At 37.5% G+C, this 27,782-nt stretch overlaps 1 protein-coding gene across 1 annotated transcript in view; it reads left to right on the forward strand.

The window, feature by feature from the left end:
* The window catches only part of PCCA (propionyl-CoA carboxylase alpha subunit), a 299,136-nt gene that overhangs the window by 106,166 nt on the left and 165,188 nt on the right, over positions 1-27,782 (forward strand). Inside the window, exons 10-14 of the mRNA XM_017816595.1 lie at positions 3,310-3,412; positions 8,448-8,542; positions 15,303-15,453; positions 24,943-25,086; positions 26,799-26,873. Coding sequence (XP_017672084.1) covers positions 3,310-3,412; positions 8,448-8,542; positions 15,303-15,453; positions 24,943-25,086; positions 26,799-26,873 — 568 coding nt within the window. The remainder of the gene's footprint in view (positions 1-3,309; positions 3,413-8,447; positions 8,543-15,302; positions 15,454-24,942; positions 25,087-26,798; positions 26,874-27,782) is intronic.

Below are 27,782 nucleotides of genomic sequence, written 5' to 3' on the forward strand. Positions count from 1 at the left end.
TGGCCACACTATTCCTGATCCAGGCCAGGATGCCATTGGCCTTCTTGACCACCCGGGCACACTGCTTGCTCATGTTCAGCTTCCTGTGGATTAGAACCCCCAGGTCCCTTTCTGCCTGGCTGCTCTCCAGCCACTCTGTTCCAAACCTGTAGTGTTTGAAAGATTGTTGTGGCCAAAGTGCAGGACCCGGCACTTGGACTTACTGAACCTCATACTGTTGGATTTGGCCCATCTCTCCAGCCTGTCCAGGTTCCTCTGAAGAGCCCTCCTGCCTTCCAGCAGATCAACACTTCCCCCCAACTTAGTGTCATCTGCAAATTTGCTGATGGTGGACTCAATCTCCTCATCCAGATCATCAGTAAAGATATTAAACAGGACTGCGTCAAACACTGATTGCTGGAGGACACCACTAGTGACTGGCTGCCAACTGGATGCAGCACCGTTCACCACCACTCTCTGGGCCTAGTCACTCAAGGTCTTGAAGACTTTGATTTGCTTAAAGAAGAAATTGCCCCCTTTGTCAGCTTGAGCAGGTGAACTGCTAAAAATTTGTGCTGCAGTATTACCTTTACTGGCCTCTTCCTTGACCCAGACCTTCCAGCTCTTACCTTCTTGTCCCTTCCCAAGAAGAGTTCCATATATTTGACCTGCCCTTTCTTACTCCTTGTTTTAATAATTGGGTAGGCCATTCATTGCAGCACTGCAGTTGTGTGACCATGCTAGCTATTCTCAGAATGATGCAGTTGTGTCTGCATGCCAGCTCTGGCTCCTCTTTCCTTGATCATGTGCCTTTATGTACAGCTGCTTGAGGTGGACATCTTAACTTTTTTTTTTCTTCCCCCCTCTCCACCATTGTTGCCTGCCTGAGGAGAGACAGTAGTGTTCCCTGCTTGCCTTAGGCATAGGCTGTGGTGGCTTTTCATCCCCCCCTGTTCCAATCTCAACCTGATTGGGAAACTTCTAGCAGAAAGTAATGGAAGCACCTGAAAGCAGCAAATCTGCATATGGGGGGGGGGGAAAGAAACCTCACTAAAAGTTAATGAGAACTTAAGAAAAACCTGAAGTCAACCCTCCTGTCTAAACTACGACCAGCTCCTCCATATGAGAAACCACCAAAATGTCTCCTCCCAAAGTCCCCTGGCTGCTGCTGTTTGCTATGCTGTTTGCATACCAGCTCAGCTGGTGTGCCTGGGAGTGCCTGACGGACAGCCTGCTCTGCCCCTTGGTTTAGTGCAGGTGGCTGCACTGGACGACTGAATATGACCATGGTAGTAGGTGGGTAGTGTTTGAAGTGTGGGTCTGCACAGAGCCCCTGCTCAGCAATCCTCTGACCAGAGTTCCTCTTTACTTTGACATAGTGTAGAGGAATCAGTGATAGTCTGCATATGGGTGAGGCACATCAGCCTGAATGACTGTGTCTTGTCAAATATCAGGGCTTGATTAGGCTGCAGACGGCATGTTGCTTGTACGGTAAACCGTACCTGGGCTTAGGCAGGGACATTAAGCTCATGTTTCCCTGTCCCAAGTTCCCATGCCCTTCTTTCCTGGGGTTAGCATGGGCAGGAAAGTTTTGGACGTGATTACGTGTATTGCCACAGTTGTGCTGCATCTTCCTTGCAGAGGGGCTCTTAAGACAAATTCTTTTCTAGCCTTAATGGCTGGGTATGTATTTATTTATTTTTAATATTCATAAAGAGATTCATTACCATCTCCAATGGGTTAGTATGGTCTCTAAGGAAAATGAAGTGTACTTATATTAATTTTTATCACTGGATAAATGCAACTGCACAGTTTTGTAAGATACAAACAAGGTCAGAATACCTGAGATATTTGTTCCTGTTATAAATAGTTCAAAAACATTTACAGATGTATGGATTAGATAATTAGGCACCTGCATTTTTTTAACAAGTATTGCAGTTTAGGTTTTCTAATTAGCACATACTTCAGTAAAAGCAAAAGTCAGTTGTGAATAATTATGTATAAAACTATGTGACACCAGAATATTTACAAAATAAAATGGTTCCTTTGATATAGGAATTAAAATAGCTGTAAATGTATTTCAGTAAGAAATGCTGTGTGTGGTTGTTCGTTACAGCACTTTGGTTTTTTGGACAGATCAGGTAGTGTACAGAATCACAAATTTTGATGTCTCGTTTTCTCTTTTTTAAGTAATTCAATATATTGAAGTTAAATATGAATTTAGGAAAGTTGTACATTGAGTATACTGTCTCAAAATTATAGCATGTGTTATTCCACAATTTTGAAAGAAGGCAAAGATATACTTTTAAATATACAAATTTTTCTACTGTAAATTTACCTGTTTTGTGATTCTGTTGTCTGGGTTTTGTTTGTGGAATTCAACTAGATTCAAGAGATGCAAAGCATGGAAACTTCTACTCAGTTGTGTTGTAGTCCTTATTCTGGGCCCAAATGTCAGGAAAGCTGTATTTCCCACAGAAATTTAGACCAATTTACCATATGTATCAACATAAATAGGACTAATGTGCCAGAGCCTGTAGAAAATTTCAGTGAAGCCTTTGGGTCCCTGCATTATGTTCTGTTTCACCCTGAGAAAACTGTCCATGAAGTTGTTTTTCAGGTTATGACCCAAGGAGTATTCTTTAGACCATTAAAAAGAGAAAGTTAATTAATGCAATATCTTGCAATCTTTATTTGTTTGGGTAAAAGAGAAAACAGAGGGAAGCATGTGGAATGTTCCATGTAACACTCACATCTTAATGCAGGGAAAAACTTATAGTACAGGTGATATGCTCTATAAAGTGATGTATTGCATCTTTAGGTTGTGTGTTCCATGGTAGGATTTTCAGTGTCTGAAATATCACGTTTGCAGTTCTTTAATGCACAACTAACCTCTGCTGTCCTTGAGTATTAAGAGGGCTGTGTGCTTTAAGTAATGGCGAGCTTCACCTTCTGGATAAGAAGTACTTTGTAATTACTGCATCTTAAAATTCTTTGTTGGTATTTTCTTCTGCTAAAGTAATAGAAAATGAATATGAATAATTGTTGTAAATGCTCAGACTTTTTAAGCACATTGAAATTTTCTGCGCTTTCAGAATGTTTTGTTTTGGGTTTGTTGTTTTGGGTTTTTTTTTGTCTTTGTAAGAAAAACAAGTAAAAAAGGATACTCATTACAGAATCAAATGCAAATGGTAAAACTTGGTTTTTGGATGTGTGTATTCACTGATGAAGGCTGCCGGATGACTGAAATGAATAAGTGTTCCTTCTTGTATACTTCAGGAGCTGATACTTTTTAAATACAGATTATTCTTTTTGTTTTTGTTATTTAAGGGAAGGTTTTAGGTTTTCATCTCAAGAAGCTGCTTCAAGTTTTGGCGATGATCGCTTGCTGATAGAAAAGTTCATTGATAACCCTCGTCACATAGAAATCCAGGTTTGTACTATTATTATTATTACTACTATTAATTATTGTATATTTATTTAATAAGGTTTGAACTCATAAATGAATCAAAGTTCAAAACATTTCAAACACTCTACTAAAAAAGGCCTAGAGTCTTGTGTTTTCCGGTGTCTTAGGTCATTGCTCAAACTACATGGCTATCATGCACAATACAGCCTTCCTGTTTTTATTCTCTAGCCTTTCTGTAGCAGGAAGACTGTGAACTGTGTTCAGTTTGTTGGGGGAGAAAAAAAAGTTATAGGCATCTGTCCTGAGGGATGGAGCTTGAACTCTGGATCCTATTAGAGGGCTGGAGTGCAGCAGAGGATGTAAGAGTTCAAACACTCCCATTCTTAACATTTTTCTTGCAAGGTCTAGGTGGTTTTAGCAGTATTTTGGGTTCTGTTCTGAAGTATCTAATGCTCCCTGGGAACTCAGGAGGATTTGTGTCCCATTTTTGGTCAGTTTGTGGTTCAAAATCAGTTGTATTCTCTTTAACTTCTGGATTGTGACCATTTATGTATTTTATTGAATTTAGCGTTAAGTCAGATATGCTAATGTAGAACAAAAGTTGTTTCTTTCAGACACTTGATAACAAAATTATGATTTCAAAATTTGTGATGTGTTTGAGCTTATGTAGGCAACTAAATTTTTGTGTTCGTCATTAGCCTTGAGATAATATTTCCTGACAAGAAATCTATATGAGACATTTTTGTTTCCTCAATAGAAACTTCCCTTGTTACACAGAAATTTCATTTATTTTTATCCAAAATATAAACCCTTTCTATGTTGTTGAGACATGGTTGTTTTTTTTTTTTTAACAGTGAGAGCCTGAAGCAGCTCAATAACTGAATGAAACAGCAGTAAATTTGATAGTGTGGAATGATTTGTAAGAGAGAAATATTTAACATTTTTTAGTCTGCCAGATATGTGCCCTCAGACTGATACTTCCTATGTTTTTATTTATTTTATGTACACAGACTAACTTACTGCATTTCGTAGAATTGTAGAATACTTTGGGTAGGAAGGGATCTTTTAAAGGTCATCTAGTCTAACCCCCATGCCATGGGAAGGGACATCTTCAACTAGATCAGGTTGCTCAGAGCCCTTTCCAACCTGACCTTCAATGTTTCCAAGGATGGAGTATCCACCATCTCTCTGGGCAACCTGTTCCAGTGTTTCACCACTCTCATAGTAAAAAAAAAAAAATTTCTTCCTTATGTATAGTCTAAATCTATTGTAGTTTAAAGCCATTTCCCCTTGTCCTGTCACTATGGGCTTGGATAAAAGTTTGTCTCTATCTTATCAGCACCCAGTAAGTACTGAAAAGCTGCAATTGGGTCTCTCCAGAGCCTTCTCTTCTCCAGGCTGAACAACCCCAATTCTCTCAGCCTTTCCTCATAGGAGAGGTGTTCAGTCCCTATAATAATTTCTGTGTCCCTTCTCTGGACCTGTTCCACCAGATCAGTGTCTTTCCTGAACTGAGGACTCCAGAGCTGGATATAGTACTCCAAGTGGGATCTTACCAAAGAGGAGTAGAGGGGGAGAAGTGAAGAAGAAGAAGAAACATTGAAATAAATAAATAGTCTGTAAACAGCAAAATGAAGAAACAGTAAAAATGAAATTTAAACCCCACCTTATTCTCTTTTGAAGGGTCGTGGAAAGGTATATAGTGAACTCTAAATTTCAGCATTTATCTTAGTTACAAAAGAAGTCAGATTGCTAGAGCATCTTTCTGTATCCTCTTGCTATGGCTAGTAATATTTATCTACCTATGTCTTATTTTTTCTCTTTTTTTTGTGTATGCAAATAACTACACCTTAAAGATCTGTTTCCTTCAGGGCTTGCAGATTTGGGAGCTTCAGCAGATTCCTACTGATTCTTCAATGAATTAAGTTAGATGGGATTGATTCCTCTATACTTCCATGAGTTGGGGGCAGATTTTACATTGTCTTGATTCCTTTGGGTTTAAAAAGTTACCTCAAAAAATATGGTAGTACTGTATTTAAGAACTGTTAAGTAATTTCACTTAGAGTAAACAAAATGTCTTTGCTATTAATAATTTATAGTTGTGTTTATAATAAGTGTACAGTGAATGTTGTTTTCCTTACACAAACACTTTGATGGTACCTTTTAACAATATCATAGCATATCATTTTAACTTCATGTTCTAATCAGCTTTAGGACGTTGACCTTGGTTCATTTTCAAACTGCTGAATATACAAACAATTTGAGACCAGATGCCAAATATTTATTACTTTAGCAGTAACTTTTAAATAGAACGTTTTTTTAGCATTCTCATATTTCTCCAAAGCATTGGTACTTAAAATTGTTAAATAAGGAGTTTCCTGTGTCTAGCTATAAAACAATCACTTTGTAAAACATGAGAAAAACCGAAAACAATTAACAGGAAAATAGAGTCCAAATAGACTTTATGCTTGAACTGATTTGAAGTTTGTTCTCCTGAAGTATCTGATAAAAAGGACCTGAGTTTAAAGTAAGAGTAGGTGGACTGTCTATTACTTGGCTAAATAGCAATCCTACAACTGGAAAGAGAACTTAGCTGAATCATGCAGGAGAGGTTCTGCTACATAGTATTGAATTATTTTGACATATAGATGTATGTAGCATATACTAACATCATAATCATCTAATCCCACAAAACAGGAAATTTTCTTTTAGAAATACTTATAATAATACTTAGGTATGTAAAAAAACCCTGTAGCTGTGATATGCGTTTTTAACGAGATGTGTACTAGAATCTCATGTCACCTCAGAGATGATGATTTCAGTATTTTGCAAGTATCTTCTGAAAGACAATTGTTGTATGATTAGTTTCTGATAAGAAAAACAGTGGTCCCAGAATAAAAGTGAAGGGTTAATGCTACATATTGTTGGCTTATTCTATTTATAATTATCTTCTCATTGTACATGTTCATGCATGTCTCTTTGAGCCATATTAACTAATAATCTTGAAAAACATTTATTTAAGATCCAGGTTGCTGAAATGTAGTAGGATATGAGAAATGTCCTGAAGTGAAAGAAAATATTTACTACTTGGATTGAGAACTTTTATCTTCTTCAGAAAAATACAGAGAGAGGAGAGAAGCACAGGAACTCATTTTTATTGAAATATTCCGGGACTCCTTTGATTGTTTTGGTGAGGCTGAATTCTGTGGAAAGATGTAGGCTTTCTAACAGTGAAACAGAAGTGCTCACAGGGAATCATTCTACTTACAGGACAGTGATTTTTTTTCCATTGAGTCCCATCTGTGTTCTGTAGGTGTAATATTTTAATATTAAAAAAAAATCACAAAAAAACAGTCAAAAAATCTTAGGACCTCCCAAATGAGTTTCTGTAGAGCTCCACTCATCTGGATTGGATGTGTGAAGACTTGGGTAGGAAGTACCTGGGTATTTCTTTTTTCTATTTTTTTTTTTTTTTTTTTTAATCTTTGTGCTGAGTCCCCTGTTAGGGAATTGAGCAGTTGGTTGGAGCCACCCTGGTGCTGCTGCTGCTGCACCTCCCCCTGCGCCGGGAAGAAGAGGGGTCTGGGACATGCTGTAACTTAGGGAACTCTGAAGTTGTTAATCATCTAGACATATTTGAAGGGGCTTTTTTTTTTCACTAGACAGCTCCATAAATATATGGGAGCACAACAGAATTTCTGAGGAAAAAAAATACGTCTGATCCTACGATGCGCAAAGCACCCTGGATCTGATGCTGCACAGCACATGTGAATTGTCTTCATGAGTTCACTGCCTCATTTTCGGTCACATCCACCCAAATTATTCACGCCTCAGCAACCGTTGGTGTCATAGATGCAGGAATTCATCTTGCCTAGTGCCATATTCACTCTGGTGCTAAAAGGAATAATAAATAATACAGATTCATTGTCACAAATGTGAGTAGATATGGTTGAGTTCACACAGTTTGAGGAAGATTGTCTCCTTGTTTTATCTTGTTGGTTTTCAGTGTAGAACTGCACTAGTAAAGAATGAAGCATGAATATTGGCATGGGTTCCCGCAGATTGGAGCAGCAAGATAGATGAGAAAAAAATGGGTTAGAGGGAAAGGAAGAAAGGGAGCAGGTGTGGTCTGTGATGAAAGAAATTGTTCTAAGAGTAAGTGTAGAGTGTAACATCATAAGAAGTCTACTTGAATCCTCTAATCCAGTATCTGGATATTGGAAATGGCTGCACCATACTGTCAATTTCATAGAGGTACAGAGTTCCTTTTCTCACTTCTCCCTCTAGTTTGAAATTACGGAATCATTTGGGAGCTCTGCTCTGCTGAACTTGTGGTTCTTTTTCTAGTGTGTAATTTAGGTTGTTGGATCTAGATACTTGATTCTGCATTTTCTCTTCCATGAACTGAAGCTGCAGCTTCAACTGTAGTTGATACCTGATTTATAAAAAAATTCCTCAAAACTACTGCTTTAGTTTCCATTGAAAGTACTAAGGAAGTTGCAAATTTTCTCCTCCTTAATAAAAGATAGCAAAGTTTCTGAAGATTTTTTTTCTTCTTCATTAAAGACAAGGCACTGTGGTTCACCTACTATGAAAGCTGCGTTAGCTGTTCTTTCTAAAAACTCTTCTGTGTAATTCAGGAGCAAAATTTGGCATCTTTGGAGATTTTTCTCTTCTTTGTTGACACAAGATTTTGCCTAACAATATGGTTTTGTGTAATTTCATAATGCAGTACAAACTTAAAATGCTTCTAAATGTAGTTTTAATCTTATTTCAGTCTTTTGTAATAAGCTCCCAAAAATTCAGATATCATATTTTGAAGTGAGTGGGTTTTTGCCACGTACAAAGTCTATACAGACTCTTTAGAATAGTCCTATTCAGAATTTGAAAGAGTGTTCTATTAGTAGTTCATATACAATTAATTTTCTACATGACCTTTTTTTCCCAATCTCTATTTTAGATTGGAAGAAACTGAACAAATAAATTCCGCATAATAATATGAAGTCAAAGGACCGTACACGTGCACACCTCTGTTAATAGCAGTGTGTTATTGTTTCAGATTTTGGCAGATAAGCATGGTAATGCCTTGTGGTTGAATGAAAGAGAATGCTCCATTCAAAGGAGAAACCAGAAAGTTGTGGAGGAAGCACCAAGGTATGAATGCTAGATTATTGATGCAGCTTCATCGTAATTGAAAGTACTTTTGGAAAGCTGGTGATTCTATTTACTGTACAAATGCAAGCAAATTTTATTCTTTTAAAAACCCACGAAGAAAATAAATCTTTGTCATAGTCATTTGACTGTAATGCAGTTTTGTTCTTGAGGGTGTTTTGACAATTTGTTACAATGTCTTTCAAGAAAGCAGGTGTTGTGTAGTTAATTTTTTTCATGATCTTGTATAAAATGGATATAGGTCTTATCAAATATATGTGGTATGAAATGGCTTAGTTTATCTGAGATTTTTCTTTGTTCACTTTTGGATATAAAAGTAAAATAAAATATGGAATAAGTATGAATTTTACTACAGATACAGATATTTGACTGTGTTAGAGTAATTGTGGGAGACCCACATAATTCTGTATATTTCTATTTAAAATGAAATGGTTGAGTACCATTTGTGGTAGTGAACTAGAGATGTATGTGTCTAGTAACTCAAAAGTGCTAAATGATCTTAATCTCGCTGGTTTCATGTGAAGCTGAAATACATTGCTGCTGTGCAAGGTATGGTCTTGCTTAGTTTTCTGTTGCATGGCATTCATTGGAGAGTAAGTGTATAAAATGGGCGGCAGGAACTTCTGGTTTCAGAAAGCCAGACATGGGTATATCACTGCCTGTGGGAATTCCCAGTGTAATATTTTCCTCAGCCAGGTGGGTTTGATGTATTTTTTTATAGCACAGCGCTGTGATGCAACAGTTTGGGATGTGAGGAAAAGCACATCATCCAAATGCTGTTTATTTAGAGGCGGTTTATTAGTTAATGTTGGATCATAACTACAGGACTTAAACTGTTGGACCTAGATTTCAAATAAAAAACCAAAGTTTAAAGATAGAAACCCGCTAATAAATGCTTCTTGGTCATGCTTGTGGATTTCTTGGAAGGCTTACGCTGCTTCTGTGTCAAGATCTTACCATGTTTTTGTGAAAAGTGAATACTTCAGGTCCCACTATGATGTGCATGTGCACATACATATACCTAAGCACTTAAAAGAAGAGTGTCTTTTGCTTCACAAGTATATGTAAGGTGATGCCTGTCACTGCTGCCTGCTCATTCTCCATACCTGTGGTCAATTAAAGAGGGTCATCTCTCTTTCTCTCATCGGCCAGCTGTGATCAGAGTGTTTCTTTGATCAGAAATATCAGCCTTTTAACTTTCTTGGGCTTCTCTGTTGGAGTTGCCAGTAAGTTTCCTCATCCCCTCTTATAGCTCTACAAAAGAGTTTGGGCAAGTAAATAGCTTCCAAAATTTGGTGTGAAAACTCTTCCTTCTTGTTGTTGAATGCTTTAGACTCTGCCAGACTTCGGTTGACAGCTTTGGAAGTCTTACTTGCCTTTTAGCCCCTTGCAGTTGGCTGCAGAATCCATTAATTTTCAAAGGGTTACAAGACTTGCAGGGCACTGACTTCTGTGAGACATCATAGAAGCACTAAAGGCTCAAGTTAACCCTTCCTGTGAATGCTGTGCTGTTTCAATTAGTCTGATTGTTTAATGGCTCCTGGACACACCTCTTCTTATATAGCTGGATGGAGGAAATGTACTGTCCTTCTTTTTTTCCTATTCTAAATAGTAGCTGCCATTAAGACCTCTGAGATAGGTCGAAGGAGTTTTTTTTTTTTTTCTTTCAAGAAGCCCAGGAGATAGGAATGGTATGGGCTAAAATGTTTTTTCCTTTGTATGACCTCAAGACTTTTTTGATTTACTCTATTCCTATGATGGCATTTTCCTAAGTGTCTAATTTTAGAGACTGAGGGCCTTTTGGCTTTGAGAGTAGTATATAATTTTTTTAAAAGCTAAGTCTGTTGAACTTGTCCTTATGTGGGATCATTTTGTCTTTGAATCTTCAGTTTTCTTAGGGAAGTTCAGTCTTTTGTTAAAAACAAACAAAACCCCCTCTTTCTTATGAGGAGGGAAACACCTTTGGTTCACACACAGATGGGGTTACAGTATTCAAGGGATCCATCCAGGAGTCCGTGGTGGTCAATCCCACAGATTTATCTAGGACACCAACAAACTTTTCTTATACCCTTTTAACATTGGTCATTTGTCCTACTCTGTTCTGGGAAGCACATTTAATAAGACACATCCAATCATCACTAGTTTATTTTGTGCTGTGCAAAGTTAGTGATGCACAAACCTTCCAGTTGATGTACTGTAAATTTTTTGCTTCTGGTTTTACACACTTTTGTATATGCTGTTGTCTTCTCATTTCACCACAGAGGCTGACATTTGAAGAGATGAGTAACATTAATTACTCTTTTGTTCCTTAGTTCAGTTTTTGTTCCTCTGCTGCCCAAGCTCTTCTCTGTTCATTTTTAGAGACAGTTGCTGTGAGACTGTACTTTGGCAAGAAAAAAATGCAAGGATGTGGCTGCATTTTCCTGTTTGCTAGAGTGATTAATAAGAGATTGTTTCCCATGGGGAGAAACAAGGCCTATAAGCTTATCAGAAAATCCACTGATTCCTTAGGATCAATCACAAGTAAACGCACAAGAGTATTAACTGACGTCCTATTCAATAACTGGAGGAGTAACTCAAAGGAGCGCTCTAAAACTTCACTTTGGTGAGAGCACATGTCTAACTATTTCTGAACCTGTTAGAATCCTCTTAAAGCCCTTTAAATTTGCCTCACCACTTGGGTGAAGGAATGTTCATCTGTTCGGAGGCACTTGACTATCTGCACTATTTGATGCCCAAAATTAAGATTTTTGGAATGTTATTATGGAGAAATACCACACAAAGGCTCTTCAACTCACCGTGATCATCCACTCCTGTCCTTTGCTGTAGTAGTAGAAGACATTAAATGGTTGATCCTTCATGGAATACCACTTAGAATCATAGGGTTGTTGAGTTCAACCATAAATGTAACATTGCTAAGTCCATCACTAAACCAAGAACCTAAGCACAACATCTACATGTCTTTTAAGTACTTTCAGGAATGATGACTTCACCACTTTCCTGGGCAGCCTGTTCCAAGGCTTGACATTCAGTTCTGTGAAGAAAATTTTCCTAGTGACCAACTTAAACCTCCCCTGGTACAACCTGAGGCCATATCCTCTTGTCCTGTCACTTGTTGCCTGGGAGAAGACGCTGACCCCTATCTTGCTACAATCTCCTTTCAGGTAGTTGTAGACAGTGATAAGGTCTCCCCTGAGCCTCCTTTTGTCCAGACTAAACAACCCCAAGTCCTTCAGCTGCTCCTCATGAGATTGTGCTCCAGACCCTTCACCGATTTCATTGTCCTTCTCTGGACATGCTCCAACACCTTGGTGTCCTCCTTCAATTGAGAGGGCCAAAACTGAACACAAGATTTGAAGTATGATCTATAACCATCATATGTCAAAATGCTGAGCTTCAGGATGCTGTGTTAAACCTTCTCTCTACGTTTTCAGGCCTACCTTGGACAAGGAATGATGGAACAGTGCCCTGACACTGCACTCTGTACTGGCGTGCAAGATCCCTATTAGCATCCACAGTGAGCAAGTCCTTAGAAATTACTAGCTATCTGCTTACTTTTCTTCTTTGTCTCTACTTTTCTGCATTGATTCCATGTCCTCGAGGTTAAACCTTAGCACCCAAGATTTTCAGAATAAGGTTTTAGAATAGTCTCTTAACAATTTCGCAAAATTTCAAAGTTTAGTCTCAGGCACAAAATAATTAATCTATTATGCCTTTTTTTTTTTTTTTTTTAAATCCTAACTGCATACATTCAGAGTTAAGGTTGCCTTATCTATCCTAGATGATAATTTTGTGGTATCTTTTTTAATTAAAAGATGTTCAGAGAACTAAAATGTTTGTTTCTATTTCTGCCTGTGACAGAAACGTCTAAAATTTTTGTGACCTTTGCATGCGCTGTTGTTAAGTTTCTCTCAGGAATTTTTTTGTCCTTGGAAGATGCATAAGCAGTGACTTTCCCTTTCTCTAAGCACTAAACTCTGAAAGATCTCAATATGATGTCAGGTATGTCAGGATCAGATTCCAAATTAATAGCTGAAGTGCTGCTTGAAGCCACTGACAATTTGAATGAACGTATGTAGGCAGGAGCTTAGCAGAAGGGTGCATTGTTGAATTGGACTCTATCTACAAGTTCTCCTTAGAGTTGTACAGCATGTATGTGTATCAGACTCTACATTTCCTATCATTTTGTCTAGAAATCCTTGAAGGATTTTGGCTTAAGAGAAACACGAGCCTGTTCTGTTTGTGACTGTGTACATGATTCATAGGTGTGCATTGTTTAGATGTGGGGCCAAAGCTGTGTTCTCAAATGCTTTTTTAGCATATTTATGCCCATGAGGTTCATCTCTGGATGCAGAAACAATGTCATAACAAATTGTATTGCCCTTGATCAACTTTACAGTAGCTTAATGAAGTTCTTATGAGTAAAGTGTAAGGTCTTATTTTATTTTTTGATACTTTTATCTTGTGAATCTTTATTTTGTAGCCTCAGTGCTGCCATAGGAGCTATCAAAGGAAAAGGAGGTGTATGCGTGAGCAAAAGATTTGAAGTCAGGTTTAAAATGCTGTTTTCAAGTGGTGCCTAATTAGATTTGACAAGTTATTTTGGTTGTAAAAGGTACATTGTTATAAAAGGGAGAAACAACGTATATGAAAGGTAAAGCAGCAGAGGGGAATATGAAGACTTTGGTTAATTAACCAAGCTGATGGCAGGGATGATCCAGTCATTTTTAAGAGCATAATGCCTAACTGTGTGGCAGAGATCAAGTTTAGCAATGTCACAGCTGTGTTCCATTCTTTGGTTACAGCAGGAGCTGAACAGTGAGATCTCAGACCTGCATTTAACAAGTATAGGGAAGACACCACTGTAATAAAGGGGAGTAACCATCTTTAATCTGTATGAGAAGTAATAATGGTTATTCTAGAAAGAGAGTATGAAGCTGATATTGAGAAGGTTCTGTTCTTCATAAGCCACTCATTGACCTTTCATGATCAAAGCCCTGCAGAAACCCCACACTGAATTATAAATTGTTGATTTTGGGTTGTATTATACTCTTACTGAATCAAAATAAGAAATATTATGAAACTCTTTTACCAGTGTCTATTCTTGATAGGTACAACATGGTTTTGACATCTTCTGATCTTCCTTTTCATCTGATGTAGGATCTGGTAGCTTTCTTGGAATGAGTCTTGACTTCCTTTTCCTGTTGATCCCGTTGTTTGCCAAGAAAGAAATTTTTTCCTAAGTTCTGGAAATGCCTGCCTTACAGTCCATCAGAATCTGCTTGTGTGGGCACTGGAGGGATGGAGTGAAATAGCACTTTTCCAATAAAGAAAAGGATTCCACTGTCTCCTAGTTTGCTCACTTCTTGTGTCCTATCAAATGGTTTGTTGTGGCAGACATCTCTAGCTCGTGTGTGAGTTCAGGTCTCAGTGAAAAACACCACAGTAAGTATTGAAAGATAAATTCTGACCCAGCACTTGGCTTCTGTCTGAATGCAGTCCTGGGCCCCAGATGGAGCTTCACTGGCTTTGGGGCCACTTCAGATAGGTGGAGGCTCCTGATTGGTTTTTTTACAGAATTAGGGCTCACTGTTGAAGCCATCTCAAGAAATATGTAATATTTGGCATTTTAGTTTTAAACAGTAACTTAGAGGTAAGGTAGAAGTAACTTTCTATTCCCTTGCAAAAGTACTTTTAAAATTATAGCTGACTTATGGGCCTAATGTAAGTCAAAACAGAAATATGATGAGTGTATTTGTAATCTTTTATAAGATTAGCAGCTACACATTGTCCTTCATTGAAGATCAACGTATCAGGTTGAGGGGCAGCCAGTTTCACAGCTTTGATGGAATGCCACAGAAATATATCTAGCTCTAATTACTAGAGGAGAGTAAGAAGGAGAACGTGTACTTTCCAGAGTCTGAATTCACTGGACCAGTGGAAATGCCATGGTGCTCTCCTAGAATGAGAAAGCTTGGCATTTGGACAGTGTTCACAGTCCTCCCAAGGTAATAGATGAGCTGCTCTTTGGGTGCCCTTGAGTGTGTCCAGGATTTGTGGAAAAGAAAGAATTGCAGTCAACATGGATAACTAATCTTCAGCTTACAAGAAAAGTTGAAAGAGTAAATAGAGGATATGAAGATTCAAGTCGTGATAGTGTTGATGGTGTTCAAGTTGAATATTATGAATGCTCATATATTCTTTATTGCAACCAATAAGAAGCCTGAATAAATACTTCATTAATTTCCAAAACTTCTTTATTGCATAGAATATCAATTAAGTGGCCACACTGTTTTAATTCAGACTCAGAAAAATTCCACTTAGGCCTCTTGTCTTTTGGTATTTTGGCATTTATATTTCCACTGGATGGATTTTTTAGTTACAGGTTTTTTGCAAATAGATATGCCTTCTAAAATAGCATGGATTTGTATGTAGTTTTTTTCATTTAATTTACATTATTATAGATCTCACTGTTCTAAGAGTTGTCTTCTGTTATTTTACATTGTAGAGAATGTGGTTATTTATCCTGAATTTCCTGTACATTAGAAATAATTGTAAAGCATACAGTATATCTACTTAGGGGTAATACAAATGTAAAGACATACATTTGACAGTCTTAACATGTTTTCATAACTCAAACAATGATGCTGTCCTTTTTTGACCGTAGTTTAAGCAGAAGATGAAATGATTGAAGAATAATTATTTTTTTTAACTAAAGAAAGGCATTATTTCTGTATTGTAGCACTTTTCTAGACCCTGAAACTCGAAGAGCAATGGGAGAACAAGCAGTAGCTCTTGCCAAAGCAGTAAAGTATTCCTCTGCTGGAACAGTAGAATTCCTTGTGGACTCCAGTAAGAATTTCTACTTCTTGGAAATGAATACTAGACTTCAGGTAAGAAAAACAACTCTTCGGATTGAGAAAAGTGTTATTTAAATAAACAGACCATAACCTCCTCCCATAGTTAGGGGTCTGCTCCTGCAAAGACTTAAACATAAGTATCTTGATGCACTTCCCACTGAACTTAAAAGATGTGCACACTAAAATAAGGTTGCCTATACAAGACTTTGCGGCAGTGAGCCCTTGCACAGCACTCAAGTAAGTGTTCAGAGCTTTCGCTCTTTGTTACACTTGACCTAAAGACCTTGTGAGAGGTCATTGTTAAGTGCTACTGTGAGTTCGCAGTAAGTGGTTAGCCACTGTGCTCTGAGACTTCTCTCCACTGGTCCCTGAAGTTTCTTTCTTATTTTTATACTTTGATGATCACTTGCTGAGTTGCTCTAGGAGGGTGATTAAAACTGTATGTGTATATCAGCAATAAAAACACTAGCAATCTGCATGTGATCCAAATTGTGACTGGAATACAATTGTGTAAGAAGCATGCTGACATGGTGTAGGATTTTTGTAACAACTCATGTAGTCAGTAGTAGCTATTGTAATGTACACTGCAAGTGAAGGGACAAGCAGTGTTTTATGGAAAACCTCTTCTACCTCTTATTTGACTCTTGTGATGCATTTGTGGTCATAGGGAAGAAAACTGCCACATTCCATTGTCTTTATCCTCCTTTTCTCACTTTAAATAACACCCAAAAGACTGAAATATGGAACCAAGCAACAGTTTGATTAGCATCTCATTCTGTTTTAGCTACATTAGGGCCATGTCCTGCCTGTTGGTTGTTCACATGGGCAGTGATTGAGTGTAAAGAGATCCTCATAATTCTAATATCTTTGCATGACTTTGTATAATAATTGGGTAAATTTATGCTCCAGTTTAAGAAGTTGGAGAGAATTTGGGGGTTGCAATCTTCTGTGCCAGGAGAAGGTTGCTGGTAAAATTTTTACTGCCTTGCAGGACAGCAGTGTTTTTGAAATTAGCTATGACCAGTCATTTCACATGACTATAGCTAGGCTCTATCAGGTCTACTAGAGAGGGTGATGTTTAATGGCAATGTATAGTTCATTAAAATATTAAGACGAATTCTATCTCTTTGGTCATATTCTTTACACTTTTCCCAGTCTTGTCATTTTTGAGCCAATGTTTTTTAGTAACTCCATGGTCTTGTTTACACAGAAGAAAATTAATTTATGGTTTTCTGCATAACCCACTAGAACTTCAAAACCATTTCCTTGCTGTAGTATATTATTGTCCATTAATTTCTAAATGGAACTAGTGATGGAATATCCTTGGTCTCCTTTTTGGGATTTGTTTTTAAGATGTTATCTTTGCTGGTTTTGTGGTGTCTTCCCCCTGCAATGCCCAGTGGTGTTTGTAGTCCCAAACCTCTAACTTGCTTAATTGTAGATGTCTCCACATATGTAGTAAGAAAGCTTTCACAATTTCGTCTTTAAAGACTCCTTTTGAAATGTAGCCTAAGCAGTTTGGCAGTCCCTTATAATAGCAAACTTATTCTTTCAAACTCTTAAAGAAATTTACTAATCTTAAATTAGACTACTTGTTTAGATATTGTGTGATTCCTCTATTCTTGACTGTGCGTTGTCTCTAATTAGCATTTCAGCTTGAGTCTGGAGGGTAGTAATTTTCTGGTTCTTCCCCCCCCCAATCTTACCTGATTGATCTGTCTCTTCTCCCAGGTCTCAGGCTTTACTTTCTGTTCAGCTAAGTTACACAATTAACATCATACTTGCTCCCTTCTATTAAGAGCCAAACATAGAAACTCTAATGAAGCTTGTACAGATTTAAATTCAGAACCAGGATAGTGCCTGGATGTCCCTGTATTGCTGTAGTCTTTATTTTCCTTTTGCATCTCCTGTGATCAGTGGCTAACAGACTGATTTGCCTTGTTCTTGCTGAGCACTCCACAGCTGGAAGAACTTTCTAAAATGATGGGTGTCTGATCCATAAATGCTGCTCTTAAGCTCTTTGTCAGTGTGCATTAGACATAGCTACCTGTCAGCATCATCAGAATATGTCTAACTAAATTATGAGATTTTCTGTGCCTGTTTTAATGTTTCAGCAATCTCTGATCAAATCAGTGTAGAATTTTTACTTGAGATACATACTTCAGAATATACTTGCTAACTAATCTGTGGCCAGTACTTTGCATTGCCTGCTGATTTCTCCCCTCCCTCCCTTTGGTATATCTGTCAGATGCCTTTCAGTGTTTTGGTAAATTATTTTGCAGTAACCAAGAGTTGTACTGTTACTTGGCTGTCTTTTTGGGAACTCTTTGGGAATATACCTTTTCTGTTATATGGTAGTGCAAAAAAAGGCATAAACAGCACTTTGCATGAAGTTTATATTTTATTTAATTTTTAAGTGTTGTTGCAATACTATACGAGATTGGAAAACGAAAAAATTTGGTGAATCAGCTCCATTGTGTCTCTTGTATGCTACACAAATTTGTTACAGATGTTTTACTCCCTCTAAGTGATTTAGCTAGAAAGACTTATACTTTGCTGTTGGCAATGTTCTTTTTATTGCTTCTGCTTTTCTGTTATCTTTCAGATGCTAGCTGATAAGTACGAGACATGAGATTGGATAATTGCATAGCAAAACTAGTTATTCTTTCTTTTCATAAGAGAGTGCAGGGATGTCTGCCCTAGCAGCTACCAGAGAACTTCTGTATGCTGTCATTTAGGGCACTTTTAGAGTGGTTTTCAGGCAGAAAACCACTGTTCACTGTTAAAATTGAGGCAGACAAGATATTGAATATATGATTTTTTTTTTTATAGCTGCTCACACTGTGGTGTGTTTTGTTGCCCATTTGTCATCAGCCTAATCAAGGGCAGTCATAGTCCAAAACAACTAAACGAGCTTTATGATAAATAAAAATTTTCTGACCCCTTAGATTGATAGCCTTTCTAGCTTCCAAGTTGTGTCAAATTCTTTTCATCAAGTTACTATCAGAAGTGCCGACTTTCACTAGAAAAAATTCATTTGCTCTTTATTGGAAGGTTAGAGATGTTACTCTTGGAATTTATAGGAAGAGAGTGTATGGTCTGTACTTAAAGGATATCTGTTAATACATGTGTGTATGGTGTGGCTAAGCTTCCTGCATGTGAATCAGTTTGTGACAGCAAAGGGAAAATATCCCATATTCTGGATGTTTGTAGTACCTTGAAAAGAGAAACATCCCTTGTTAGCTAAAGAATAATGGAAAAAACATACCGTGAGTGGTGTGACGAGAGTACTTACAGTTTGGATGTTTGTGTCTCAGGTCTTTTCCCAACTTTCTGCCTCCCCCATGAGTTGTGCAGTTTAAATAACAAGTGAATACTCCCTTCCTCCTCAAAACGTGTCTGAATTTCCTTAATGTAATTGAAAAGATCATTTGCGTAGACTGGAGTTGGGAAATATGGTAATTTGAGTAGCAGTGTGTTTTCTCTTCATGTGACGGTTTGCATATTTTTGTAATAACTTTTTGGGGAATAAAAATTAATTTTGTAGAATAGCCTGATGTGTTTGTAAGAGACTTATTGAACGCAAATGGCATATCTGTGTTTTTAGTTTAGTTAGTTATTGTGAGAGTATATATTTTATGTAAATGTTTTTAAGTTCTTTTAAAGTAAGCTTGATTCTAAGCATAAAGTGAAGGTAAATAATCTTCCATACACCCCTAAAACATTACCCAGTGTTAAAATTTTTGTTTACCACTTTCTGGGGTTTCAGCAGATTTTACTGACCCCTGGAAAATTATATATTCTAGAGCTTTGTCTTTGCACAAAACTGGCTGTGCCTAGTCTAAAAGACGGGAGGATTTTTATGTGAAACATGTCTCTTTCTACTTCCTGTTTGTCCACTCATGAGAGTATAAAAAGCATGGTTGGCAAAGGTCTAAAAATACATAGAAATCCTGTTGCTGATTGTTTGGAGCTCCACTGCTTATAAACTCCTGGTTCTACAGCTTCTTAATGGTATCTGTAATCTGTTGCATCTCAAGAGTCACCTGCTAAACGTTTGGTCAGTGGAGAGAAGTGCTGGAAGATATTGCAGCTACACTATGTAAACAGTTAGCAGCAAAATACAAATAGCAAAGGAATGAGCTGAGTCTGGACTGCCAGCTAAAACCACAGAGAGGTGGTGACTTCGGTATCCATAGCAGACCCATGGGGACGGGGAGCTGTCTTGGTGCGTGTCACTGCCTGCAGGATGAATTGTGATAGGTGAGCAGGAGTATGGGAGCAGTGAAAGGGGCTGTCAGGAGTTAGAGGAGTAGATTTCTGCGAAGTCTGAAGGGTGGTATTTTGAAGTAAAGTCTCAAGCAATTGCTTGTGCTGTTTGCTGAGACTCTTCATATTTCTGAATACTGTTATCTTGTTTTACTGTGACACTTAGCTTCTTCAGTCATTTTAAATAGGCTAACGAACAGTGTCAGATGGTAAAGACTTTCAATTGCTGCTAACCTGGGCTGAATTTGAACTACTGACCTAAAGGTGAAAGGTCTCTTATCCCATTACCAATCTCCTAAGCCCACCAGAATCCATTCTGCACACAGTTTATACCAGCTGTTCATGGCCATTTTTAGAACCCAAAGAAAAGGTGATTTTGCTGCCAAACAACACTGTTTCACACAAGAGGGTCAGCCGACAACAGTTAACCAGATTTTTGCCACGTTCTTGCCTCCTAATGCAACTTCCATTATGTAGCTACTGGTTGTCTGCTTTTCTGGCTCCCCAAAAGAACTACAGAAAAGCATTGCTAATTGTTGTTGACAGAAGAGAACAACATTGTTTGTGTAAGTCATTGAATCTGAAAGATGCCATTAACAGTGCTGCCAGGGCATGGAGTGATATCTTAGAGACAACATTGCCACATAACTATCATAAAATACTATAAAAAAAGTAGAGAAAGAGGAGACTCCCTTCCATTTTTAATAAATAAAGAAGCAAAAGGTAATTGTTCAAAGAGTACATTAGTTTCTTTGCTTTGGTGAATTTGATGTAAAGCAAAACCAAGAACAGCTGCAGTTCTTGCAGGATTTAGTGCTGCTGCTAAATACGGTAAAAGCAAGAATTGCATTTTTGGGAAAGAAAGTATAAGTTTTGTGGATGACAGTTTCTTTATTTTTTTACGTGGAGTATGTAGCGGAAAGGAAATTGTGTAGAATTACTGAACTGCAAGAAATTTTTTTTGAAGTGCAGGATGTTAATTGAGAAAGTTATATTGGAATTGTGAGCTGATTTACTTGTTGACCTCAAGTGTGTGCTATTCATTTAAAACACAGAAAGGGCAGATTCAGAATTCATAGGCTATGAAAGCTGCATCTGTCCCATACAATGTAGAAACAGATCCTTGCAAAGAAAAATTGAAAAAACAGTGTCAATGATTATTGGAATATAACTTTGATAACTTCCTATGAGGAAGTAGGTTAAAGATTTTTTCGGAATTAATGTTGGGATTAAAAAATTAGTTGGTACCAAATGTTTGTGTATTAGTTCTTTTTTCTACATCTTGCTTGGGAAACCCAAGCATCTTAGCTGGTGGAAATTTTTGTAGTTCTGGTTGCCTTGAATTGTTTGATCACATAATAATAAATCAGAAAACAAACAGCACATGTTGTTATATACTGTGTCTATAGACAAGGACAACATAGGAGTTTGCCTGTTAAATATTCCTATGTGCTTTTCATTCGTTCTGTACATTAATCCAACCATTGTCTGTTCTTCGGCAGCCTTTATGAAAAGCTGTTTTTTACTGTGTGCTGCTGAACCCCATATACATGTGAACTGTTTTGCAGAAAGATGTGACCCCAGAGTGTTCCTGCTCATAGTAGTGAGGAAGCCCGCATGCCTGAAGAGCAGAACACGTGTGCACTTCTGCTGTTCAGTTCTCCGAAATAGAAACCAGGCTTACTGAAATACAGGGGGTTGAGAAGCATCTGTAAGTTGGTGTGTTTTGGTCAATTGATACTGGATTTGGCTGCAGCAGCAAAGCCTGTGGGACTCCAGGTGAATCACATTTCCTGGAACCTGAGGTGTATGTTGAAAGTTAGTTTTGAGATTATTTATCTGAATGTAAAGGGGTATATGACACCATCTAGGGACTTACAGTAGTAGGGGTGACATAGGCTATAGTTTTAAGTCTACTGAAATTTAGATTTTCTTGGCTGATGTGATGTGCTTGAATGCTCCAACTGGTGTGTGAGTAACTTGATGCCTTATACACAGAGGGACAAGAGCAGTCTGTGAGAGTGTCCAGAAGTGTTTGCTATTAGATCTGAGTACCTTGATAGTGTTGAGAAAAATGTGTCCTGAAATTATTCCCCTGAATATAAGGGGAGCAGTCATCGCTAGTTTAACTTTTAGCTCCAACTGTCCATAAAAACTGCATGACTGTTTTTTGTAGCTGTGGATGAACCCTACCCTCTACTATGGTAGAGCTTTAAGACTGCTGTCAGTCACAGAACAGGAGGAGAATTAGCAGCCTTTCCGTACTGTTCTGGTGATGGATGCTAATTGGACTGTGACATTGGTAGGTTTTTCCCTTATCTTTTATACCTGCTTCACCATGTTTAAACTGGCACTTAGTTATTATTTTCTGATAGGCTTTGCCACTAGTGTCTCTTATGGTATATACGGGAAGAGGTTACTGAAGCAAAGAAACTTGCAATGCTCACAGGAAATCTGGTTGCTGTGAGATGTCTGAAGAAGAGCAGATCCAGCAGGTCCATGAAGGGGCAGTTTTCGCTTTACTGTGTATAGCTATTGCTGGCCATAGCAGGTAGAGCTTTGTGGACTTGAAAGCAGGAATATAAGTGAAAATTTACAGAAAAAGTGAGGATGCGTGTGTGTTTGTGTCACAGAAAGTGGGGAGTAAGACTTTAAAGAGGTATGTATGGTGCTTAAGTGCATTGAAATGATGACTTGGTATAAATTGTTTCTGACCAGATTTGGTATAAGTAAAGGAACTGATAGTAAAGATGTTACTTTTGGCAGCTGATTAATTGAGAGTTATTGCTGACCAATTTCACTGCTTGTCCTGTTGTTCTCAGCTGACCCCCTCGTGCCGTCCCCTTGCCGAAAGTAGGCTGCAAATGCTGAAAGAAGTGCAGTTTGAGTTGTGCATCTCACTGAAAGGTTAAAGTTACAAATAAGTCAACTAGGATTTCAAGGTTAAAGTTCTTTTCTCCCCCATTTTGGTCATCTGGTGGTCTTAATGAATACTAAAACATATTTAAAATGTATTTGGTACCCCCAAATTAGTGATATGATTGGAATTGCCTACATTACACCTAAACAGTGCTAGTTGAAGCACAGTCCTAAAAGAAAGCAGAACAACTTCTCCCCACCCCTAAAGAAAACCCAAAACAAAACAAACAAAAAACAAACCCTCAAAAAATTTTCCTATACATGTTTTCTGAATGTTGTTTTGTGTGGAGACACAAAGGGAGTATTTTGAAGAAATAGAAGAAAATATTGACCGAGTCAAAGATCTGTATTGAAGAATGGATTAAATAAATGTTTGTGAGTCGTAAGAACCAAACAACAAAAATATTTTTCTTTCCAGAAACATTCCATCTTATTTTGATCATCAACAATAAAACTGAAAACAACAATGAAGCTATTGAGTCTGGAATGCCAATTGCTATCCAAGAAAAATGACAGTATAACTAAATAATGCAAAAGTCTTTGGAAAAATAAAAACTATTTTAATTATCTGGAATGTTAAAATTCCAAACCTCTTCTTAACTCAAAGGTAACTTTTTAAAACTTAGGTTCCAAAATAAGAAAGTAAGTTTAGTTGTCCAAATATGAATGTGTGATAAGTAACTTTCTATTAAAACTTGGGGAGTTTTAATAGAAACTTCAAGTCTTAATAGAAATTGAATTGCTTCAATTTAACACTGCAGGATAGACACTGAGATGTTTCATAGATTCTCAAAATACTGTTATTAAGCTTGACATGCTGGAGAGTATCATGTGTTAGGTAGAATCAAGATTGAATCCCAAAGGTATATCCTTAAACTGTATAATCAGATTTCCATTTCAATGTCACTTTTGTCCTTCAAAGAATAGGTGCTTGTTTCAGGGATGATTTGTCATTAAAATTATGTCAAAACGTCTTAAAATGTTGTTGAAACTCTAAGCAAACGCAGCACACACAGGGCTAATTATGGATGCCATCTGTTTATTTTTACAAAGCTTTTTTTTCCTTAAAGACCAAAGCATCTACTTGTTCTGATAAGCCACAATATTATTGTAATGACTAAATGTTTTCCTTAATACTCATATACTTGAAGGAAGAAAGAACAAAGTTTTTTGGTCAATGACCTTTTCAGTCAGAAAAGCTACATAGTATGACATCTCATGACAGAGAAAGATTAGTGAAGTGCGTTTTCTTAAGGTATTTTGGTCCTTGGAGCACAAGCATTTTATAATAAAAATGGCAGTTCTGTCATAATTTCTGTATGGAAAGTCTTACAGCTGTGTCTGTGCGAAGAACATGCTTTTAGCTTGCCTACCTTTTACTTGATCTATAGGATGCGCTCTCCTATCTTCGGGTGCTTTTTTCTGTCCTATGCCTAGTTAAATGTTTTTTTAAAGTTAATCAAGGTATTAATTTCTATTCCCATTTGAAGGAAGAAGTGTGTGTGTATGTGCATATGTGCACACATGTGAGCATGCTTGTACGCACATCCCGGGTGAGTGTGAACGACGGGTATTCCCATGGCAGCATCATCCAAAGCCGTTAGCGGCAATTTGCTGAGAGCGCAGAGTGACTCTGCTGGTCCAGCCCAGCTATTGTGCATGCTAAGCACTAAACAGATAGGTCTGGAGGGGGAAAAAATTGAAGGATCCATCTGCTCATTTCTGCTACGCTGCACTGATGCAAGATTACGCTAATCTGGTTGCTTGTCAGGACAGGTTAGTGAAAGCAGGCGAATGGGTGAGATTTAGGGTAGGCTAGTAAGTGGCTCCTGTTTGTGCCGTGTTAAGTGTAGCAGAATGGGTTGATTATTAGCTACTTTGAGATTTTCAGTTAAAATACAGTGTGAGTCTCTTCAAAACAGAATTGAATGGGAAAAGCTTCCAAACAAAGAAACATTAACTCATCATCACCAGGTGCATTTGAATTTGTAAAATAAATGGAAAAAAAGTCCCCAACCCAAACCCCTGCAACCCCCCGAATCCTTCTAGGTGACCTTTCTAGTTTTCCTTTTGTATGCTGCTCCTAGTTATTGTAGTCTGCTAAGTTTTTTTCTTTTTTTTTTTTTTTTTTTTCCCCCTGCCCCTGCAGAGATAGTGGTTGCCAGAGTTTAAGCAGAATTTTTTTGGGGAAAAAGAACAAAACATAAACATACTCTTTGTCTGCTCTTTGGCTGGTCAAATTTCTTGTTTATCTGTGTTTGTTTACAGAGAGGCATTTTTTTTGTTGTTGCTGTTTTTTTGTTACCTATTGACTGACAGTTCTTGACCTTGCAGGTTGAACATCCCGTCACAGAATGCATTACCGGCCTGGACTTAGTCCAAGAAATGATCCGTGTTGCTAAGGGTTACCCTCTCAGGCACAAACAGGCTGATATTCCCATCAACGGCTGGGCGGTTGAATGTCGAGTTTATGCTGAGGTAAATGAGTGGTAATGGGGAGGAGGGTAGGTGGTTGAATTGTGGCGTAATAATACCCAGGTGTGGATAGATGCCAAGGTGAAGTCAAGGAATATCATATGAAAGTCATGATTTAGAGCATGTAACATGAATGGTTAGTGAGGTTTTGTAGAATTGTAGAGTTCTTGTTTTTTCAATAAAAATACGGTGTGTATTTCAACATAGCTTTTTTTCTGAAAATCAAAATTAACGATGGTAAAAGAGGTAAGTGAGCAAATATCATTAGAAGTAAACCTATCTGTTCTGTTCACATTTAATGATGCATTGCTGGAGTTATTTTGTACGGTTAACTACTGTTTCCAGGTTTGTGAAATCTTCTGACTGAAATCTGAAACTTGTTGACTTAAAAAGACAGTTGAAATTCAACGTCTTACAGAATTTTTGTTGTTTTACTAAAACTTTTTGAAAGGTTGAAAAGCAAGTTACTTGTCTTCTGAAACTACAGGTTATAGGACAAACTTTCAAAGTGCATTCCAAAACAATAATTTTATAATTATGATGTGACTCTCTATCTCACTTTAAATAAGCTTACAAAAATTTAAAACCCATTGTCAGTCACGTTTAGGATATTTCAAGGTAATGTCTTTTTACTGTCATTTTTTATACATGAAAATCAAGATTTCTTAAGTAAAAAAATCATAGAATTACAGACTCGTTTAGGTTAGGAGGGACCTTAAAGATCATCTAGTTCCACCCCTCTTGCTGTGACCAAGGACACTTTGTACTAGATCCAGGTTGCTCAAAGCCACACTCAGCCTGGCCTTGAACACTGCCGGGGATAGGGCCTGGATAATAATGCCTAGCTTTCTTAATTTTGTTTCAGAAATGTTTTAGGTAACTCTGCTTTTTAAAAATAATTCAGCATCTTCAGATGTTTCTTCCTTTGCTTAACTATTGTGACTTCTCTGACCTAGAGCATCTTATTTTACTTTTCCCCTCCCCCTCTTTGTGACATGCACATAATCTTCAATTTGCTCTACTGATTACAAGTGCAAACTATTTTGATAAAGAATAAATATTTGCCCTGTGATTGGCATGGAAGCTATTCTGAGTATTAGTAGGCTTTACCCTGGAGTAACTGATGATTGGGTCTTTTTTTTTTTTTTTGTTCAGCCTGGATCCCCTCACCTATAGAAGTAATGAATCCAACTACGTTGCCATGAATTTGGTAATTCTGTAGGCCATATATTTTTTTGCTGTCCTATTAAGTTTATATTGATGTTGCATTATGTAGGAGATTTCCGAAGACATAAAGAATGGTTTGATTTCTTAAGATTATTGAATTTCTAATGTCCCTTTTTATCTCTGAAATTTTTTTCTTATTTCTTCTCAGTCCCACCATTCTGAATACTTTCCCATCCTTCTTCCAAGGCACAATGTAGCTAATGAAAATGTCATCTTTTCGTCTCTTATTTTAGTGGTGTACTGTAACTGTATGCAGAGCTCTTCTTTCATGCTTTTTGACTGATGCAAGAGAATTTATATGCTTCCATTTCTGTTTGGAGTTGCAGGGGCAGATGGATGAAGAAATATTCTTCAACACAAGTAATTCTGGGGAAGAAAACAAAGTCATTCTAATAGCAGTTTTTGTTAGACTTTTTGTTAGCTTTTTAACATTATCTGCTCCACATTTGTAAAAGCTTAATGCTTTCTGCTGTTGAATTTTATTTCAGGACCCCTACAAATCTTTTGGTCTGCCATCCATTGGTAAACTGTCTCAGTATCAGGAACCACTGCATGTGCCAAGTGTAAGTAACTCGGTTCTGGTTTTCGTAGGTGCTGAGTTTCTCTCTAATAGGCAGAGACTATAAATACTCAGCGGCTTTATAAATCAGACCCTTTTTCCAGCTTTTTGCCAGAGAGGGGATAGGACATAGAAAAACCAATTTGTGCAATTATGTGTTGAAATAATTTGTTCTATAACTTTCAACCTAAGTTTTTCAAACGCAGCTTTAGTAAAAATTCTGTGACCATTGGAAAGGACAGTGAAATGTTGAGTCAGCTCTTTAAGCATAGAGAACTGGGGACACTGGTGAGAAGCTGCCAGTGCTTTTTGTTTAGCTTTGTAGATGTTAAAGATGAGTTTCTTGCAGTGGTTATTACGTGTTTCAGGATATAGTCTAACTATATGAAATAACTGTTTAACCAACAATGTTTTCTGCTATGGTTAAAGACCTTTCTGTAAAATCATGGTAGTCTAAGTGCACATATACATGACACTGTCAGTTAGTGGAATGATGAGAGTGTACCATCTGTGAATACAATTATTCAGTCTGATTGCTTGCACGGAAAATAGTGAAAGATTACAGGAGGAATCGTAAATGTGGAGATGTTATTGGATATATGATTTATTTTGCTTTCTGAATTGTTTTTGCCCATGTATTTTCCAAAGGGACCTGACCCTTTCTGGTCTTTAAGGCTTCATGCTGTGTTCAAAGTCCGAAAGCAGAAAAAAATTGTGAAGATCTAAAAGCCATTATATACTCTTAAGGAGGAGATGAGGGAAAAAGGTATCATTGGATGTATCCAAACTTCTTTCTAATGAAATAAAGAGTGTATTTAATAATAATTTATAATGAATACTCCAGTGGTTGTTAGAAGTTTTCACCATGTTGTAATAGCTAACAGGATGTCAAACATTTGGCCTTGCAAGTTTT

This window comes from Lepidothrix coronata, unplaced genomic scaffold (assembly GCF_001604755.1).
Source record: "Lepidothrix coronata isolate B3197 unplaced genomic scaffold, Lepidothrix_coronata-1.0 Scaffold57, whole genome shotgun sequence".
Lineage (NCBI taxonomy): Eukaryota > Metazoa > Chordata > Aves > Passeriformes > Pipridae > Lepidothrix > Lepidothrix coronata.